Raw genomic sequence first — 21,109 nt, forward strand, 5'->3', positions numbered from 1 at the left:
CTACAGCTGGATGCCCTTCCTAACGCCAACCACTCAGAGAGTGTAGTGGGTGCTTTTACGTGTCACCCGCACGAAAACGGCCACGCTCGAAATGGTGTCTTTTATGTGCCACCCACACAAGCCAGTCCAGGGGCACTGGCAACGATCTCGCTCGAAAATCCTACAGGAGCCAGTCAGGCGGTACTGGCAACGGCCACGCTCTTTGAGCTGATAAACATAGGTGCAGGCATGGCTGTGTGGTAAGAAACTTGCTTCCCAGCCACAGGGTTTCAGGTTCAGTCCCACTACATGGCACTCTGAGCTGGTGTCTTCTAATGTAACTATGGACCGACCAAAGCCTTGTGAGTGGATTTTGTAAATGAAAACTGAAAGAAGACCATTGTGTGTGCACACACTTGTCATCAAGTGATGGTTGTAATTGAGCATCATCATATTATCAATGATGTTCATTTCCAGTTGTTTGTGGAAAACCTCTCTGGCCTTGGGGAAATATCTTACTTGGAAACGGTGAGGATTGGCAACAGGAAGGACATCAGGACATAGAAAATCTGCCTCACTAAATTCTGTCTGACCCAGGCTAGCATTCAAAAGTGAACATTAAAATGCTTATGGTGATGATTATACCATTTAGATAACTTGATGTAAACATATTTAAAAATTGATAATCATGTGTATAAATGTACTTCTCTTCTATCTCTAGATACGATACGTTTGATGGAAATCTCCATGTAGAAGTTGATCAGGCTCGGAATTTGGGAGCACTTCCACTTCCAGAGAAAACGAAAATGTATGTCTGACCAAATCTTTTCTTGTTTCATTTTTTTTACTTTTAATACTTAGGTGTTTAAAAAATATAGAATATTAAATGCTTTCAATTTATTGTATACTTGCTATAATGATGTTAATCCATTCCATTAGCGTTCAGATTATCCTATCAAATCTAATACTTATTTATTCACATTGTTTTGAATTAATCATGCATTACCTCATGTTTTCCATCATGTTCTAGTCCTTATTTCTTTCATAAAGTATTTTCTTGTTTATACCATTGCAGAGGTATCAAAATTGCTCTACTACCATTTATGCCAGTGTGTTGGGAAACAAAACCTTCAGCAGATATGAAAAATCCAAAATTTGCCGAAAGTTTCAAAGTTGCCATTCCTAAAAATTTACTACATGCTCAAACGTTACAGGTTAATGTTTGGAGCATTCCCGATGGTAAAGAACTAGAATGTTTGGTAAGTATATTTATTTCTTTATTGCCCACAGCGGGCTAAACATAGAGGGGACAAACAAAGACATATAAAGGAACTAAGTTGATTACATCGACCCCAGTGCATAACTGATACTTATTTAATCGACCCCAAAAGGATGAAAGGCAAAGTTGACCTTGGCTGTTCATGCTCCATTGATATGATTACTTAACTTCTCATGTTGAGAAACATCCATCTGATGTCTGATTAGTCTTATTGACTGAAGGACAAAGAGGAGACAAATTGTATTCAGCTCCTGTTTTATCCATATACACTTAATCTTCAATTCATCTATTTGAGCTCAGCAATGCAAGTTAAGGAGACCCTATTCAATGTTACTATGCTGCCACTAGTTACAGTGATAAGTTGTTCCTTTCTATGTGGTACCTATTTATAGCTAGGTGGGACTGGGTCTTGAGGGAGCTAAATATTTTGTCCCTTACGCAGTTTCAACTATTTAAACTGCTGATCTCTCAGCTGTTGGTCTGGTTTTCTGTCCACTTGGCATGTCCTTATGAACAACTCAACAGTTTGTAACTCAGAGGTCAGTGAGTCTATCCAGATCAAACTGCTCCTCTTTCTCCACATTGAGATGTCATAGGAAAGAGTCACAAGACAGATTCTTCAAGCTGAGCCAACCAAACCTAGGAGTAGACCAGGAACAATATGGTTGAATAATATTTTCATGATATTAGTTTGTATTCTTTGGAGTATACAGACTGCATTTCCACATTTAAATACCTCTATACCATACTATAAAATCCCTTTTGTTTTATTATCTCAAGGGCTATGAGCAGAGATGAACCAATGATGTCTTGTGATGTCACCTATGTATACACTAAATTTCTTCACAGATATTAATTGCCTGCACTATCCTTGCTGCAATATCTTTGCTTATAATTTCACTTCAGTCACAAGCCAGTTTTCTGTGGTCAGTTTCCTTAGACTGGTGCGAGCATGGCCTTGATGGTTAATAAGTTCACTAAGGTCTTGGATTCAACCCTACTGTTTGGAGTTTCTCTCCTATCATATTATAATGTTTTCCACAGTAGCCTTGCATTAACACAAGCTTGATGAATAAAATTGGGTAGGCACAAGCTGTGTCGATGTGCCTTAGAAAGACTGTACTTGTAATTTGAAGTGTTAGTCTTGTTGCACTTGTTCTGCTTGATGATTTACATTAAGGGTTCACATGTCTGTGGAATACTCAGCCACATAATTCTAAGATGCAATGAAGTGTGTAGTTCTGCAGAACACTTGTTGTTGAACTGTCATGAGATATGTAATTATACAAACAATAATTTTCTTTAATTTGACTTGTTATTTCAGGGATGTGCTCACATTAGTCTTGCTGACTTCAATTATCAGGAAGTATGTGTACGTTGGTATAATGTTCTAAGCTTCAAATTCATGCAATCCGATAATATGAAACAAACTGTACGAAAAGATCCTGTTTCAAATATTGATTATACTCACTTACTAGTAAGTACAGCTGGAAACTAACAAACTCTGTTTTTTTATTTCATGCTTTTTAGCATCAGTCTTCTCTTGTAATTTTTTCTTGTTGTATGTAATACAAACACTTGTATGTGTATTCAGACATACAAATGTTTGCATACACAAATAGGTATACATATGCTCTGAAACATACACTCACATTTGATATGTTCATCTTATTTCTTTATTGCCCACAGAGGGCTAAACATAGGGAGGACAAACAAGGACAGACAAAGGGATTAAGTCGATTACATCGACCCCAGTGCGTAACTGGTACTTAATTTATCGACCCCGAAAGGATGAAAGGCAAAGTCGACCTTGGCGGAATTTGAACTCAGAACATAACGGCAGACGAAATACCGCTAAGCATTTCGGCTGACATGCTAACGTTTCTGCCAGCTCGCTGCCTTCATCTGTTTATGTACATTAGCAGACCACATAAATTCACACACATGCACAGATACATGGGTATATATGTGTATTCATATTGACATACACCTTACTGCACAAACTATGAAGTGATTGACTAAGTGAGCAGATATAGTGTAGGTCCATAATGTCTCTCTATTCTTGTCTTGCCGAGGACTGTTCAACCTCTCTAGTGTTGATGCCACAAGAAAATGCACCCAATATATTCTATAAAATGGTTGTTGTTTGGAAGGGCATCCAGCTGTAGAAACCAAGTCAAATGATACGTATGGCCACTTAGTTTTTAGGGGCTGTAGCTCTCAATGATAGATGACTTGGATTGTGGCAATCTCTTCAACCCATGTCAGCATGATGACAGTGATATGTCGTGATGACAATATGTAATCACATCACTATGAATATACATTTATATATAATATACTCACATTTAGTAACACAAGCGCTGGTGCCACATATAAAGCAAAGCACTGATGCTGGTATCACATAAAAACAGAACACCCAGTATACTCTGTAAAACACTTGGTGTCAGGAAGCTGTAGAAAACATGCCAAATCATAATGGAGCCTAGTGTGGTTCCTGGCCTTACTAGATCCTGTCAAACTGCCCAACGCATGCCAGCAAGGAAAGTGGATATTAAATGCTGATGATGATAACAGTGGATATATAAATACAGATAATCAAAAAACAAAAAGAAAGTTAGTCTATCTTGAACCTGAAGGCTTTTTAGGACAAGGCTTATCCCAGTTTTTGTGGCTTTTAATCAGTTGTGAGTACAAGAAAAGCTGTTGAATGGGACATCAGTCTGTTGTGGGATTAATCTTTATTCATAGCCCAGCTATTTCTGGTACTCATTTTCAGTTGAGTGGATTCAAGCAATGGCAAGTAAAGTGTTGTTGTAGGACATGACACATTGTTTCAAAAACTTAACTATCAACCTAATGTCTCTGGGTTCAATACTGAAACCATTACACCATACATCTTCACACACAGATATACCTGCTTGTGTGTGTGTGTGTGTTCATGCAAATGAATATATAGACATAAAGCACCATCCGAATGTGGTCGTTGCCAGGCCTGCCTTACTGGCTCCTGTGCCGGTGGTACATAAAAAGCACCCACTACACTCTCAGAGTGGTTGGCGTTAGGAAGGGCAACCAGCTGTAGAAACTCTGCCTGACCAGATTGGAGCCTGGTGTAGCCATCTGGTTCACCAGTCCTCAGTCAAATCGTCCAACCCATGCCAGCATGGAAAACGGACGTTAACCAATGATGATATATATATGTGTGTATTTATTTATACATACACACATAAGATACTTTTTAAAATTTGTATTCATAAAATAAACTGGCATCATTTATATCCGTTTAGAATGCCGTAAAAGACAGAATAGGACGAATGTCCGTACAGCTTTCATCTGACATGAGGAAAAACTTTCCCTGTGATGAGCATTCTGTCTCTGAAAATACCAAAGAGGGCAAGTGAGTAACACTTTTTCACATTGATTTAAAGTAGCAGATGCTTTATTCCATATTTTCAAAATTTCTTTTTTGCCCAATTTACTTATTTACAGAAAATATTCGCATGCCCTCTGGTCAAGAACAATGTTCCCCCAAACAAAAAAAAAAGGCTTTATCTAAATTATATTGAAAATCATATTGCTATTGTATATTTGGCAAGTCATAATTTATAAATTCTTTAAACACACACATCGGTTGTTGTTTGTCTATATTTCACTGGTGGGTATGTTTATAAGCTTTTTTTTAATTATGACTCTTACCAAATATAACAATGCTGGTTTCAGATCAATTTTCCTTCAAAAGAAATTCAAAATTTTAAATTATACATTTTGAAGTTTAATGCTGTTTTTTTTTTTTTTTTTAATACCTAGAAATGTTGTTACATTTGGAAAAGAAGAAAGTAGTGATGAATCAACAATTATCTCATCTCAAACCTCCACTCTTACACGTAACCAAGGTAAATGTCTTTTACATATTAGCATTAATACCTTTCTACCTGGGAATAACCCAAGGTCTATGTTATAAACTTCCTGTTTCAAAATGATCTAATTTAAAACCGTTTACCATCAAAACTTTGTGTTAGTTTATGTCCTAAGCATCAACAATAGTTATTTTACTAAATTCTTCATTATTTTCTAAATTTATTGAAACAAAGGTTGTGTATTTCAACAGAAATATGGTAAAAAACAGAATTCTCATCCTTGATGTAGGATGGTAATTTTTAAAATAAATTACAGGTCATTTTCATTTTTTCTTTATTCACATTAGTTGTCATTTACTATTGATTACTATTAGGTTACTATGTGGTTGTCGGTCTGCTAAAAATGGCAATTAAATATACTTGAACTACACTATACTGTCTGGAAATGGGAAAGACACTGCAGATAATATAATCTTAGATATACAATAGCCAAGAGATGGATGGGATGTGCATGGCTGGAATGCCTTTGATCAAAGACTTGCTTGATTAGGCCTGACCTGGGGTTAACCAGCAACAGTTTCTTTATCCAATCACACATGCATGCATGCTGTCAAAAACCATATTTAATTATTGGAGTTACTATGGCAATTGCTTCTCTTATAATGTCATATTGGTTTACATCTTTTGAAAAAGGCATCTGTAAGGATGGGCATTTTCACGTGTGTCATATAGCTTCTATGCTATTAAACTCCAATGCAACATGTTTGATCTGAATTAAATCATCATCATCAACATTACCAACGTTGCCTTCCTGGCACGTGAAGAGACAATCGAGCGAGTTCGGTGCCAGTGTCGCTGGACTGGTTCCTGTGCAGGTGGCGCGTAAAATACACCATTTCAAGCGTGGCCTTCGTGCCGGTGGCCTGTAAAAGCACCCACTACACTCTCGGAGTGGTTGGCGTTAGGAAGGGCATCCAGCTGTGGAAACTATGCCAAATCAGATTGGAGCCTGGTGTAGCCATCTGGTTTCACCAGTCCCCAGTCAAATCGTCCAACCCATGCCAGCATGGAAAGCAGACGTTAAACAACGACGACGATGATGATGATCATCATCATTTAGCATCCATTTTCCATGTTGTCATGTGTTGGACAGTTTGACAGGAGCTGGCAAACTAGAAGACTGTGCCAAACACTATTGTCTGCTTTGGCATGGTTTCTATGGTTGGATGCCCTTCCTAATGCCAGCCATGTCACAGAGTGTACAGGGTCCTTTTTACATGACACCAATAGCAGTGAGTTCATCAAATAATTTTCAAGATCTATCAGCTGAGGTAGTTGGAAGGGGTGAGAGTAATCTGTGTTCTCTAAAAGTGCATGTTTTGAACAAATCATTGTGCTACTTTGATGGAACTATAAATGTGTCACAGAACCTGGTATGTTTTTTCCCAAAAGTAATTTGGTTCAAAATTTAAACCAAGTCTTAGTTGTGTCTTATTTATAAAATAACAACAAATAATTTTGGTGTCCAGTTGCATTTTCTTTTTTTCTTTCTTTTTTTGTTAACCAATTCCCCAATTCTTGAATTAGAATCAAGATTTGAATCTTATTTTTTAATTTTTTTAAGGCCCAGAAGCAATGCACAGTCATGAAGATGATGTTCATGAAGAGGAAGATGATAAAGACACAGATTCAGTTGATCTTGTGGATTCAACTAAAGAACAGGTTAATATTATTATTATTATTAAGGTAGTGAGGTGGCAGAATCATTAGCACATCGAGCAAAATACATAGTGGTATTTTGTCCACCTTTACATTCTGAGTTCAAATTCCGCTGGAACCAACTTTGTCTTTCATCCTTACAAGGTCAATAAAATAACTACCAGTTGAGCACTGGGGTCAATGTAATCGACTAATCCTCTCATCTGAAATCTCAGGCCTTATGCCTTTAGTAGAAAGGATTATTATTATTTATAAATTAATAAAGGACTGAACCAGTGCGTGTGTTTATTACCGGCATAATACCTCTCCCAAGGTTTAATTATATTATTATTATTATTATCATTGAGACCGTTGCCATTACCATGTGACTGGCCCTCGTGCAGGTGGCACGTAAAAGCACCCACTAGGAAGGGCATCCAGGTGTAGAAACTCTGCAAGATCAGATTGGCGCCTGATGTAGCCATCTGGCTTGCCAGTCCTCAGTCAAATCGTCCAACCCATGCTAGCATGGAAAGCGGACGTTAAACGATGATGATGATGATTTTCTATTACAGCCCTGGCTGATGGAAACTGAAAGAAGCACACTGTGTATATATATTGTATGCTTGAGTGTGTTAGTGTGAATTCTTACCTAGACATCATGTGATAATTGTAAATGAGCATCCTCATTATCATCATCATCATCATACAAGTAGTGTTGTTTGTTTCCAATCTTCCACAAAATATTCCAAGCCATGAGTAAATATAACCTTGAGTGAAAGTTGGTGACAGGAAGAGCATCCAGTTGTAGAAAATCTGCTGCAATAAATTCTGTTTTCTCTATGCAGTCATGGATAAATTATGCTAAAATGACAAGAGATATATACGCATATGTGTAGGCACAGGCATGGCTGTGTGGTTAGGAAGCTTGCTTCCCAGCTACATGGTTTTGGGTTCAGTCCCACCGTGTGGCACCTTGGGCAAGTGTCTTCTGCTATAGCCCCGGACCGACCGAAGCTTTGTGATTGAATTTGGTAGGCGGAAGTTACTGCCGTGTATGTATATGTGCTTGTGCCTCTCTCCAAAAGAGAGAGAGAGGTGTGTGCAGATGTATATGAATGTTGACATTGTATAACTTATCACTGGTTGAGTGAAATGTTGATGTTTACATTCCTTGTTGACATTATGATTGGTCTCTTTGTACCACTGAAAAAACAGGTTGGGGTCGGTACCAGGAAAAACATAAAATCCAACTTCAAATAACTTCTCATCCAACCCATGCTAGCATGGAAAAACAAACATTAAACGAATAAATGAACACATTATTAGAGTGAGATGTGTGGATATGTTGCAGTTGTCGAGCACTTTTACATTTTGTGCCTCGTTTAATCTCTTAGCATTCTGATTACTCTGTCAAATGCAATGCATATTCGATCCCATTGTTTTCGATTAATCATGCATTAATTTCAATGAAGTGGTCATTTAATTTTAGAATGACACTGTAAGTAGACGTGAGAGGCTGGATATGGCCAGTTTAAATGATAAAGTGTAAGGCATGTATAAAAGATTATAAAATGCTTTGGGATAAACATGGAAGTTGATAGTTGCAACAGTTGGTTTCACATATTAGCTCTTTTCCTAATTGTAGCTTTCTATAATTGGTATTATTACAGCCTTATTATTTAACCCTTTAGTGTTCAGATTGCTCTGTTAAATGTAATACTTTTTCACTCAAATTGTTTTGAATTAATCATGCATTATCCTATAGCTTTGAGGTTTCAATGATGTGATTGTTTATTTTTAGAATGTCAATGTAGGTTAGGTGTGAGAAGCTAGATATCACCAGTTTGAATATAAAACATGTAGAATATCTGGGCCAGATATGGCCGGTTTAAACACTAAAGGGTTAAAGTGCTTGAGACAAAAGACTTTATTAACACTACTTAATGCTAAATGTAATTATTTTATCTGTAAGGTTAATTTATTACAATTACTGTTTTTTCTGTTTTTTTTATATTTTACATGTGATATTTTAAAAATCTTTATAAATTTATTCCCACAAAAGGATCCATCTATAGGCTGGACGTCGTTGGATAACTACGAATCGGTTGATACTGGTGATGAAATCAAAACTTGTGAAAAGGGAACAAACACAGATGGTGATTTTGTGTACAAAGCAAAGAAACGTCCCACAGAAACTGTTCGAAAGAGTACAATAAGACGTTCTCAGACATTTTCACCAGCAGACAGACAGGGCAGTGCATATGTTTGTAAAGTAAGTTACATTTTCTGTTCCTTTATGTAACACTAATCACTTTACTCGTGGTTTTCAAATGCATGTGTATCTTGGAACTTAATACAGATATATCAAATTCTAAGAAAACTTTGTCGATTCTACAGTGCTTTGTAAAAGTCATTCTTTTTTTCAGTTAGTGATAACTTTTAATTTTATGTTAGTAATTAAAGGGTTCAAGGAAGAATTGTTAGCATGCCAGGCAAAATGCCTAGAGGCGTTTCAACTGTAATTACATACTATGTTCAAATTCCACTGAGGTCAACTTTGCCTTTCATCCTTTCATGGTTGATATAAGTACCAGTTGAACCTTGGATCAATACAATCTACTTGTCATGTCTACCTTAAATTGCTGGCCTTGTGCCAGAATTTGAAACTTATAATTAAAGGCTTCAGAATTAAGGTTTTTGTTATTTTTGTACTCATAAAACATTCACAGGTGTATCTTTATAATAATAGGAAGAAATTTTGAATATTGGAAGAATGTTGTAGTTTGCTTGAGCAATGTGATACAGAAGTAAAATAACAAACAACAAAGAAGAGAAGATTCTGACAATGTGGAAACGGAAAGTTGAGTAACCTTCATAAACAACCATCACCAGAAGTTAAAGGTTCATTCACTTCTCATGATTGGCCTCTGTGTCTGAAATATATAAAAGTTATTCAACTTTCCCTTTGTAAACAGCTCCCCATTTTCATCATTTGTGATTCTGAGGATCAATAATACCAAGAGAAATAGATGTTTAAATAATGAGACCACTAAAATTACTATTTTCTAGGCTATTGGCTGTCTCACTTTTAGCTATGTAGTAAGAAACTTGCTTCCTAACCACATGGTTCTGGGTTCAGTCCCACTGCATGGCACCTTGAGCAAATGTTTTCTACTATAGCCTCAGGCTGACCAACCGTGTGAGTGGATTTGGTAGACAGAAACTGAAAGAAGCCTGTCATATATACATATATATATATATGTGTGTGTGTTTTGTATATATATTTATGTGAGTGTGTTTTTACATCCCCATAACGTAGCAATTCAACAAAAGAGACCAATAGAATAACTACTAGGCTTACAAAGAATAAGTCCTGGGATCAATTTGTTCAGCTAAAATCCCTTAAGGCAGTGCTGCAGCATGGCCACAGTCAAATGACTGAAATGAGTAAAAGAATAAAAGAATCCAAACACCATTCCGTTTGGTTTTATCTCTTTCTGCATTTAGATCCTGAGATCCTTACTTTAGCACTTTCTCAAAACATTATTCCTCTGGTGCTCTTTCTTTCTTATATTCATTCCTTGTCCTCTGACTTTTAACATATTCAAACTTAGTCCTAATTGCATTGGCCTCTCATAATTATTCCTCTCCCAGCCGAAGATGACCTAAAACAGAGCTTTGGATAATATTTTTCCTTTCTCACTGCAACAAGCAAACAAAAAAAAAATGTTTTAATAGTACAGTGAAGGGTTGAATGAAGACAAAAAGTGAAATTTAGTTGGAGTAAATTTTGCAAATCATTACATTACACAGCAATAAAGATTTCTGTGTTATCCCAAAATCTGATACTAAAATCATGATTTTTTTTAATGCAATGTTAGCAGCACATTTGTCATCTATTAGTTATAGAAGTATATTATATGATTAAAATAAAAATTGTAATTATACTGGTAAAGAATTCATCATCATCATTGTCATCATTGTTTAACATCCATTGTCTATGCTGGCATGGGTTGGACAGTCTGACCAGGGTTGGCAAGCTGGAGAGCTGCAATAGGCTCCTGTCTGATTTGGTATGGTTTCTATGGCCGGATGCCCTTCCTAACACCAACCACTTTACAGTGTGTGCTGGATGCTTTTACATGGCACCGCATGAGTGCTTTATGTGGTACTGGCGCAGGACTCTTTCACGCCAATCCTCTTCACCTGAGTGGAGTGGCCTTAACACTTCTGCTGTGGAGTACAAATCTTCTTACTCTTTACTTGTTTCAGTCATTTGACTGCGGCCATGCTGGAGCACCGCCCTTAGTCGAGCAAATCGACCCCAGGACTTACTCTTTGTAAGCCTAGTACTTATTCTATCAGTCCTTTTGCCAAACCGCTAAGTTACGGGGACGTAAACACACCATCAGTTGTCAAGCGATGTTGGGGGGACAAACACACATACATATATATCCATTTATACACGACGGGCTTCTTTCAGTTTCCATCTACCAAATCCACTCACAAGGCTTTGGTCGGCCCGAGGCTATGGTAGAAGACACTTGCCTAAGGTGCCACGCAGTGAGAATGAACCCGGAACCATGTGGTTGGTAAGCAAGCTACTTACCACACAGCCTCTCCTGTACAGCAATTATAAATAGTTATGATTATATGAGTGTAATACATACAATGAACAAAGGTGGTATATGCAGATCAACTCTAATGATAAGAACAAAGATAGTCAAATTATATCTTAATGAAAACTTTTTCTATCTACAGTTAAACCGCAGTGATAGTGACAGCTCTATGCCTCTATATAAACGTGGGCCATTCCAAAGAAACTCTACAGTGCGGCAAAGTTTAAGGTGGAAAAGGGTAAGTATATTTTCTTGTTCTTCATAACTAGCTTTGGCACTTATTTTTTTTTTATTATTATTGTTTTGTAAAATGCTTGTATTTTTCTCTAAGTACAAGGGGGATGCTGAACATTTCCTGGCTTTGGGCAAAAGCAAATAGAGGAGGATCAGTTAATTATGACTTTATTCAACATATTCCCCTCTCAGATTCATACACTTATTTGTAGCAGTCCTTCAGTTTTTCTAAGCCCTGTAAAAGAACTCAGAAGGTTGGGCCTCCAACCAGGCCTCTCACAATGCCCTTAAAGCCAAAAAATTTTCAGCATCTTCTCGTATAAATAACATTTTTCATTTTTCCCTCTTCCCTGTTGTCCCCTGCCATACTCCTCCATCTTCCCTCTTACCATTCCTTCATTCCTCAGCATAGCATCATCTCCTACTCTTTCTTCTGTTCTCCCTCAATCATAGGAGAAACGTTTGGGCTTTAGACATTATTTCTCTATAAACTTTGCAGTTTTAATTTTAAAAAACCTGCTTTTTTACTGCTGATACATTCATTTTTTTTCTTTATCTCTTTTTTTTTAGCTGCCCGGTGCAGCTGGTTCATCTCTTCGAAAAATGCCAATACGCACGTCTGTTGACTTGGAGCTGGATCTTCAAGCCTCCCAAAGACGTCTTAATCATTTAAGAGATGATGTTTACAGATTAAAAGAACTCAAAAAAGGGATGGAAGAAGCAAAAGCAAGAGGTATGTGTCTTTATAAAAAATAAGTCTCAATCAATTTTATTCCAAAATAGGAATGGTTTCAGAACAGAAGTGCATTATGAATATAGATTACTGTTTATGTGTTACATACTGACAAGGAATGAATTCAAAATTAGAAAACTGCATATTTAGGGTACACATTGTTGTTTGTATGTTAATACCGATAGATATCTGAACAGAATGGGTGGAACTGAAAATACTACAAAAACAGTAACTGTTAACCCCTTTTGTTACCCTGTTTAATAATGTACATAGTTTCAAGGCAGCAAGTTGACAGATTCATTAGCACACTGGGCAAAATTCTTTGTGGCATTTTGTCTATCTTTACATTCTGAGTTCAGATTCCACTGAGGTTGATTTTGCTTTTTACCCTTTCAGGGTTGATGAAATAAGTACCAGTTATACACAGGGGTTGATGTAATTGACTAGTCCCCTCCTGCAAAATTTCAGGCTTTGTGCCTATATTAGAAAGGATATATTATCTATTAGTAGCATTTTATCTGTCTTTACATTCCAATTTCAAATGTTTCTGAGGTCAACATTCCCTTTCATCCTTTTGGGGTTGATAAAATAGATACCAGTTAGGCACTGGGGTCAATGAAATGTAATTACCCACTCCTCCAAAATGATCACCTTGTGCAAAAATTTGAAACCAATAATCAGACAAATGCACTACCCGTGACTCTTTTCAAGGCTCCTAATTGGGTGCATTGGTGGGTGGGAGGGAGGAAGGTATCCTCAAGCTAGAGACCTGGCCCAAATGCTTATAACAGCTTAAGACTCCTGTAAAGGCATTCAAGGGGCTAGGTGGTAGTGTTAAAGCAAGCAAGAGACATAAATCTGTCACCCAAGTGATTGAACCATGGCAGGATTTGAACTCTGAATACAAAAAGCTGCAACAAACACTGTAAGACATCTTGTCTGCTGTTCTTACAATTTTCCCCAGTCCACTGCCTGGGATTTTTTTTTTCACCCAACCCCCAAAAAGCAAAGTTGACTCAGGCAAAATTTTAGTTCAAAGTGCAGAGAGTCACAGCAAAAACAATGAAGCATTCTGTCTGCTTTTATGCTGGGCATTTCAATTAATTTTGAAAACAGTTAATTTCAAAATTGCTTTGAATGGATTTGGTAAATAGTAGACAGAAACTGTGTGTGTTGAAACTGTCTGATTGTTGTAAATGGTTGTCATTCATTGCCAATGTTCTGTGAAAACATGTCTGACCATAGGAAAATATCACCTTGCTTGGAAACCAGTAAGGGTTGGTGACAGCAAGGGCATCCAGTTGTATAAAGTTTGTTTCACTGAACTCTGGTTGAAACATGTAAAAGTGGATGTTAAATTGATGAAGGTGATGATGATCCTGTGTAACAATCATTATCAAGGTGGTGTTTTGGAACACAATATAATAAAAAGTTTCTTACATGAAATTATGATGAAGGTTATTGATTTAAATATGAACACTTTAAAACATTTTGTATGAAATATTTGGTGATGGTCTCAAACACATAACTTAGTGATTCGGCTGTTGTAGGCCTGAATTATGGACTGGTTTGGTAGATACATTGTGTTCTTCAACAAGGCACTTCATTTCCTGTTGTTCCCTATCTGCTCAACTGTAAATGAGTACCAGCTCCCTCTCTCTCCTTCAAGCTGTCACACACCTTGGATGTTCTGTTAAGTCAAGGGTGGGAGGGTAGTGCAAAAGCACTTGAAACAATTGGCACAAGCATGATATCTACTACCAAGTTATACTCACTTGTGAGTGACAAATGTACTTTTACCAATCTCAAGTAGGTTGACATTAGTTGTTAAAACTCAGTTCTTCCCTGATCAAGTAAACCTATCATCAAAGATGTTGCAGCTTCAACCATCCATTTTTATTTCATCTTAGTGTATCTGGGATTACATAATTCAAGTATGTTCTTTTTTTTTTTTTTTTTAAGGCATTAGAGTGTGATTTTCCAAGATTTGGTTACTATTCATAGCATATCAAATGATCACATACAGGTCTCCTCATTGGGACATCTGTTGATAAACTCTTGCATTTGCCTATTTATTCCATATTAGTAAGAAGGGCAAGTTTAGGTCTTTTGTTCTTCAGTTAGATCTCCAAATTTATTCTTAAATATTTCCAAAGGTCTATAAATTGTAATAATTCTTAAATTTAAATTTATTTTAATTTTCAAGCCATACTGATTACTTCCAAAAGTTTTCCTGTAATAACAAACATTTGTTGAATTATAATTTCCTTCTAATCTTTCAGGAGCAAATGAACTACCAAGTTGGCTTACAGATGATGAAAATTTCCAAAGGCTTTTATCTGAAGCTGATAAACTAGTACGTTTTTGTTTTTTTAATTTTCTTTGTTGCTTAATTTTTCTACTGGACATATTGCTTTATGACATATTTAGTTCTCTTCAATGCTTTAACATGTTTGCCTACACAATGCTAGACAATATCTAACTGCATTTGTTATACCAGTTTGAAAAGAAAATATTTTAGTAAGTTCATTTTTTAAAGTTCAAAATGGTACGTTTTCTTTTTTTTTTTACTTGATTATTGATTCTGTTAAGCTAGAGGTTTAACCCAGAGGAATAGAGTTTTATTATCAGTTTAGTTTTAGAGATCAGCTTCTGATTTTTAAGGATTTAAGCTTTTACTCTCAAAAAAACTGAGCAGTCGTAGTCTTAGATACATCATTGACAAAAAAGTCTTTGAGGAAATTTTCACAAGAAATAGGATATATAATGTTTGTGCTTTCTTGTTAAATTTTACTTTTAGATTTTAAACTAGTTATAGATCTTAAACTAGTTATATTTGGCCCGAATATTCTACCTGTTTAATGTTCAAACCAGCCAGATCTGCTTTCTCACACTACTCCTACAATGTCATTCTGAAAATAAACAACCACATTATCACAATCTCAATGCTATGAGATAAAACATGATTAATTTAAAACAATGTGAATAAATAAGCATTACAGCATTACATTTGACAGAATAATATGTCATTTGACAGAGTAAAGCTTAATTCTTTAGCTTTTAGACTGGTCATATCCACCTCTAATATTCTACGTGTTTTGTGTTCAAACCAGCCATTTCTGGCCTCTCACATCTACCCTACAATGTCATTCTAAAAATAAAAAATCACATCATCAAAATCTCAAAGCTATGAGATGAAGCATGATTAATTCAAAAAATTGAGGCTTAATAAGAATTACATTTTACAGAATAATCTGAATGTTGAAGGGTTAAGGAGGCTACAAGTAGGAGTAGTGTAGGTATGTTAAAGCTTCGTGTATAGTAAAGGAAAAATAAAGTAGATACATGGTTTGGTAGATATATTAGCAAATGTGAGTAGTTTGATTATAGATTCTTAAAGAAATTGATGGTTTCAAAGGAAGATGTTTTAATTTATAGTTCTAAACAGTTAGTTTGATTTGACATGTGGTGTTTTATTACAAAAGGAATTTAACCATGAAAATCTTGTTGGTCCTGGATAATCATTGTAACATAAAAACAGTCACCAGTTAATATCTGCTTAAAAGTATTTAGGAAATTGGAATAAAAGAGAGTAAATGAAGATGTAGGATGATGCATGTTTCCGTTGACTAAAAGGTGAAGACGAGAACAATTTAGAAGGTGAAAGACAGTGAGCTGGCAGAAACATTAGCACGCTGGGCAAAATGCTTAGCGGTATTTCATCTGTCTTTACGTCCTGAGTTCAAATTCCACTGAGGTCAACTTTGCCTTTCATCCTTTCAGGGTTGATAAATTGAGTACCAGTTGCATACTGGGGTCTGTCTAATTGACTGGCTCCCTCCACCAAAATTTCGGGCCTTGTGCCTAGAGTAGAGAAGAATTTAGAGGGTGAAATTTTTGCCAGTTTTAATCTGACAATGATATCTGTTTACAAGAAAGAAGGAACAATTGTCGACTCAGTTGTATCTGTTTTGTTGTGATGAAAGAAGCATTAAAGCATTAGCTTTTGAAATGGGAAAATTGAATGGAAGGAGGAAAAAATTTACTCTGGTGTCTACCACCAAGACTGAGTGTGAAGTTGAGATGATTCATTACAATCAGACATAATAACTAAATGAGTTCTATAACAGATGCTATCTTTTACTGTTTGAAATTTTCTTTGAAGCTACAGCATTTATTTTGCATTTTGAATGAATGTCAGTAACTTTAGAAGTAACTGACAACATATATATATATATATATTGAGCTAACTTCTGAACATTTGTAATGTTAAAATTAGGAATGAAGGACATGAAAAATCAAGTTGCTTTTAGTATTGCTGGAAAATGTAAAAACTGTTGATTACATTTTATAAAAATATTTTTTTAAAAAAGGGTCTTGCAGAGAATGATTTTGCACGATTTCACTTTGGCATAGAATGGAAATAGTGGAATCTATAGTAAATCCCTATTTGTGGAGTAGTGATTCCATTCCATTTGAAAGACGTAAGATACATGGCTGATTAAGACAGATTTGTAATAAGTTTGCCTATTTTAGGTTTGCTACTTGCATGCTTGTGAAACCTTCTGACACATGTAGCTATGATGGTATGAACTATTTATATAGACCTTCTAGATTCACTTGCTTTTTGTTTCTATGTAAAATATTCTGTCTGCAAAATTTGGTTGTCCCCTAAATTAAAAAAATAATAGTAATTCCAAGCTTAGGTACATGGTCACATATCTTGATTGAGGAGTATAATTGCTTAAATGAATCCTAATACTCGACTGATGCTTTATTTTATAACCCCCCACACACACACATACACATAAAAAATTGTTTTCATACTTGAGGTTTTGGTTATGGCATTAGACATGAAGTCTGTGTATATCTTTAGTGTATGTGTGTGTGTGTGTGTGTGTGTATATATATATATATATTTCTTTGTTACATTTGACAAAGGATTTTAGTGGTCCTTACATTAAAATTAAATTAAAATAGATTCATGTCGACCATTTGAAAGGCAGTTTTAAACTTCAGCCTGTAAAGGGACATAATTCAAATACTACTGAGTCTGCCTTCTGTATTTTATTCTGTTCTTCCTGTTAGTTGAAAGCCATAAATTAATATTTTTTAACTAAAACTAAATATTTCATTTAGTTTTAATAATTGTGTTTTTGGTTATGGCATTAAACATGCACTCTGTGAGTATATCTTTAGTGTGTGTATATATAAATATATATAATATATATATATTTCTTTGTTACATTTGACAAAGGATTTTTATAAGACCATATGTTGAAATTAAACTTAAAACAGACATTATGATAGTCCTGTTGACTATCATATGATGATATATTTAATTTTGTTTTATGTACTGTATAATAGTACGTCATCATCATCATCATCATCATAACATTCACTTTTCCATACTTGCTTGGATCAGACCAAACTTGTTGAGACAAAAATACTGGGGTCAATTTATGACCAGCTTTTTCCAGTTTCTGTCTACCAAATTTCACTCACACAGCAGAGGTCAAGCTGCAGCTATCTTAGAAGACATCAACTGATAGTCACAACAAATTGAGAATGAACCATAAAAACCACATGATTCCAGAGCGAACTTCTTAAACCACATGATCATACCTGCATCTACATATGTCGTATATAATGATAATTATACCACCACCAAATAATAAAAGAAGTAAATATACCAGTATGTATGTGTATTTTAAATGACCTACATTATACAACGGTGATGCAATTAATATAATTTCTAAATAATTTGTCATAAACTTTAGTAGTTAGCCTTATAGCTTACCTTTTCATTTCAGAGTATAGTTTCGAGTGGAAAGTCTGTAAGAACTTGTTTGTTTTTCTTAATACCCTTGCATGGATAGTATTTTCCAAGGCTAGTTTCTTTTGCATGATTTAAAAATTCATTCATGTTATATTTTCAACATAATATTAGGTCCATGCTTGATTTATTCACATGGAATTTTGATTTCTAAAGTTGAATTTGATTTCTGAATTAGTGTTTTAAGTTTCTGGTTTAAAAAAAAAAATTTTTTTTAAAAAGATTTTTTTAAATGTTTGAGTCATTTTTAGATTTATTCTGGTTTGCTGTATTTGTTTAAGGATATTGTCATGTTTAACTGTTAGCCAGATACAAATTTCATTTGTTCATTTATATATGTTTTAAAATGCATATATTTATTTGTAATTCTTTTTCATTTAAAAGCAGATAAATAAATGAAACTGTTATATATTGGATATAGTTTCTGAGAAACCCCTTTTAATTTTTTCAAAGATGTCAACAATTTTGAATTTTTATCAATATAATACTTGAGAAAAAAACATTTAATTTTCAAACATTCTACAAAATCTTGTTTGCACGCTTCATTTGAAATCTCTTCTACATTTGACCTTCGTTATTTTGCATTGCCTGAGAAAAAAAAGAAGATTAAAAATAATTTTCATAAAGTTTTCTTATTATTTTTCCAATATTTTGATGCATGGTTTAGTTTACTAAACTAGAACCTTTTATTAACTTTTATATCTCTCTCTTGTTTCTCTTAGTTGCATTGTTTTTAGCTTGAGAACGTGTTTCAGACATTTCAAATTAAACTAAACATCCCTCAATATCTAATGTAAAGCAAAGATCTATGAAGTTATTAATTTTTTTCATGTTTGATTTTCCAGTCGTTATGTTCTTCAGATAAATGTTGCTGACATTATAAATAGTAAGCTATGTTGCTTCCTAAACTTTTAAGACCTTAAGATAACTGACAAAAGAATTGAGTTGTAACTTTGTGTGTAGAAAATTAAATAGTTATGAGTAGACTAATTTAGTCTCTCTTTCAGTTGGATTTTTATCCAAGAATTTATTTATAAAAGACATTTTTACATGCCACCGCCACCCCTACTTTTTTTTTAGTATATATTTTTTAAAATACAATTTCATATTATCCTGTCTAAAATATTATATTATTAAATAATCAAACTTAATTCAAATGCCATCAAATAAATAGGGGAAACTTATACTGATTTTTTGTTATGATTTTTTTTTATATATATAATCATTGTTTTAAGTACAAAAATTATATTTCATAATCATTATTATAGAAAATATTTAGAAATTGCTTGTCTTCAGTTGCTTATTAGTTTGTTAAATTATTTTACTTAAACTGATAACCATTTTAATTTGGTTGTAGGCTCACAAAAGTGAAAATGATCCCGACAACTCAAAGCAAAATAAACGTGCTGAACAAATTATGAAAAAAGTTACTAGAGATGTTGAAAAGATTCAAAAGAATTATTTCCCGAATGCTTTCAGGTGAGTAAAACCTCCCTTTTCTTATTGTCTCAAATTGTTTTTATACCTTTTTTGTTATATAATTTGTTTAGATAGAATCTATGGACTGTGCTGTTTTAGCTATATTCATTATAAAATTATTCTCATATATCTCTTTTTAATTTCTATATATTCTGTATTTAACAATTGTATTTTTTTCCTCAGTTATTATCATCTCATTATTAATTAAATTATGAAGGATCCCCTTCCATTTTTGTTTACTTCCCTATTTGTACACAAATAAGACCAGTAATTTTTAATTTTAATCTGATAAAATTTCAAATATCTTCCAAATCAGTAGGAGAAAGCTATCATTATTTACTCATAAACACCTGTCCAATATAGTACATGCCTTTCTTATCAAAGAAAATTACCAACTTCCAAGTGAATGATAGAGAAAGTAGAAATCAGAACATATTTATTGATAGGGTTAGTCTAAATATATTGGAGAACATGTTAGATTTTTCTGCATGTACAATAGTTTGCTTGACGATATCAAACCCACGCAAAAAATCAATACTTTTAAGTGAAAGATAGGATAGTTTATTGATAATGAGATCAAGAATGCAGTGTAGGGGTCAGAACTTGATCCTTCCTTGATGTTGATGATTTTCTTTGACCACAAAGCATCCTTACATTGGGAATAGTAACATAAATTCTTCTATTATTATTTTCTTATTGATTAGATTGAACCTTATTACCTCTACTCAGGTGTTGATAAGGTAACAATTAGATTATCTATTTATGTCCGCAAAATATCTTATGATTATAGTTGTACTCACAGTTGTCTCTGGCTGATAGGCTGTGCACCAGTTGATGCTTCTACTGAAGCACATTTACAGTCTCATAGCCTAACTTACTATAATATAGATAATGTGAAAGAACAGCTTAATTATAAAAGAAGGCAGTTTTACATAAATCAAAAAAAAAAACGAGGAACAAGTTGTCTGTTTGAAATATCACTGATTAATACCTGCAAAACCATGATCCCAAAGTTTGAATTACTGTCTTGAGTGTGCTTCTATTAATTACACCTTATCCACATTGTGGGGAGGGTGAGGTATGAATTACTGTTTGAAGCTTATGGTTACATCAATGTGATTAATATTTGGATTTTTTTAAAGACAGTATTGGTTTTTGTCCTTTATTCTTCTAGATTCAATCAAGTACTTATACTACACTGGATTTAATTTGGTCCACATTTGCTAAAAGTTATAAGAACCAGTCTTCAATTTTCTTAGTCATTAATTGGGTAGGAAAGGTAAGAAAAGAGAAAAAATGGACTTCCAGTTTATGGGTGATCCAATGATATGAGGGTATAATGTGAAGTTTCCAGTGAAAGTGTTCTGTAAGATTATGGAAAAGAGAGGA

General features: G+C 34.5%; 1 protein-coding gene across 6 annotated transcripts in view; it reads left to right on the forward strand.

Annotated features, from left to right (window-relative positions):
* Positions 1 to 21,109, forward strand: part of LOC106872603 (protein KIBRA) — a 97,732-nt gene that overhangs the window by 75,050 nt on the left and 1,573 nt on the right. For 2 of the 6 annotated variants that reach the window (XM_052973752.2, XM_089365477.1), the window contains 13 exons: positions 701 to 787; positions 1,055 to 1,238; positions 2,583 to 2,735; positions 4,549 to 4,658; positions 5,069 to 5,154; positions 6,743 to 6,840; positions 8,882 to 9,091; positions 11,581 to 11,676; positions 12,243 to 12,405; positions 14,688 to 14,761; positions 18,219 to 18,242; positions 19,087 to 19,127; positions 19,599 to 19,643. In XM_052973752.2, coding sequence (XP_052829712.1) covers positions 701 to 787; positions 1,055 to 1,238; positions 2,583 to 2,735; positions 4,549 to 4,658; positions 5,069 to 5,154; positions 6,743 to 6,840; positions 8,882 to 9,091; positions 11,581 to 11,676; positions 12,243 to 12,405; positions 14,688 to 14,761; positions 18,219 to 18,242; positions 19,087 to 19,116 — 1,315 coding nt within the window. In that variant the 3' untranslated portion in view covers positions 19,117 to 19,127; positions 19,599 to 19,643. Of the gene's footprint in view, positions 1 to 700; positions 788 to 1,054; positions 1,239 to 2,582; positions 2,736 to 4,548; positions 4,659 to 5,068; positions 5,155 to 6,742; positions 6,841 to 8,881; positions 9,092 to 11,580; positions 11,677 to 12,242; positions 12,406 to 14,687; positions 14,762 to 18,218; positions 18,243 to 19,086; positions 19,128 to 19,598; positions 19,721 to 21,109 lie in introns of those variants that run through there. The other 4 variants (XM_089365474.1, XM_089365475.1, XM_052973753.2 and 1 more) reach the window with 3 other exon arrangements.

The sequence above is a fragment of the Octopus bimaculoides genome, chromosome Z (assembly GCF_046866305.1).
Source record: "Octopus bimaculoides isolate indiv1 chromosome Z, ASM4686630v1, whole genome shotgun sequence".
Lineage (NCBI taxonomy): Eukaryota > Metazoa > Mollusca > Cephalopoda > Octopoda > Octopodidae > Octopus > Octopus bimaculoides.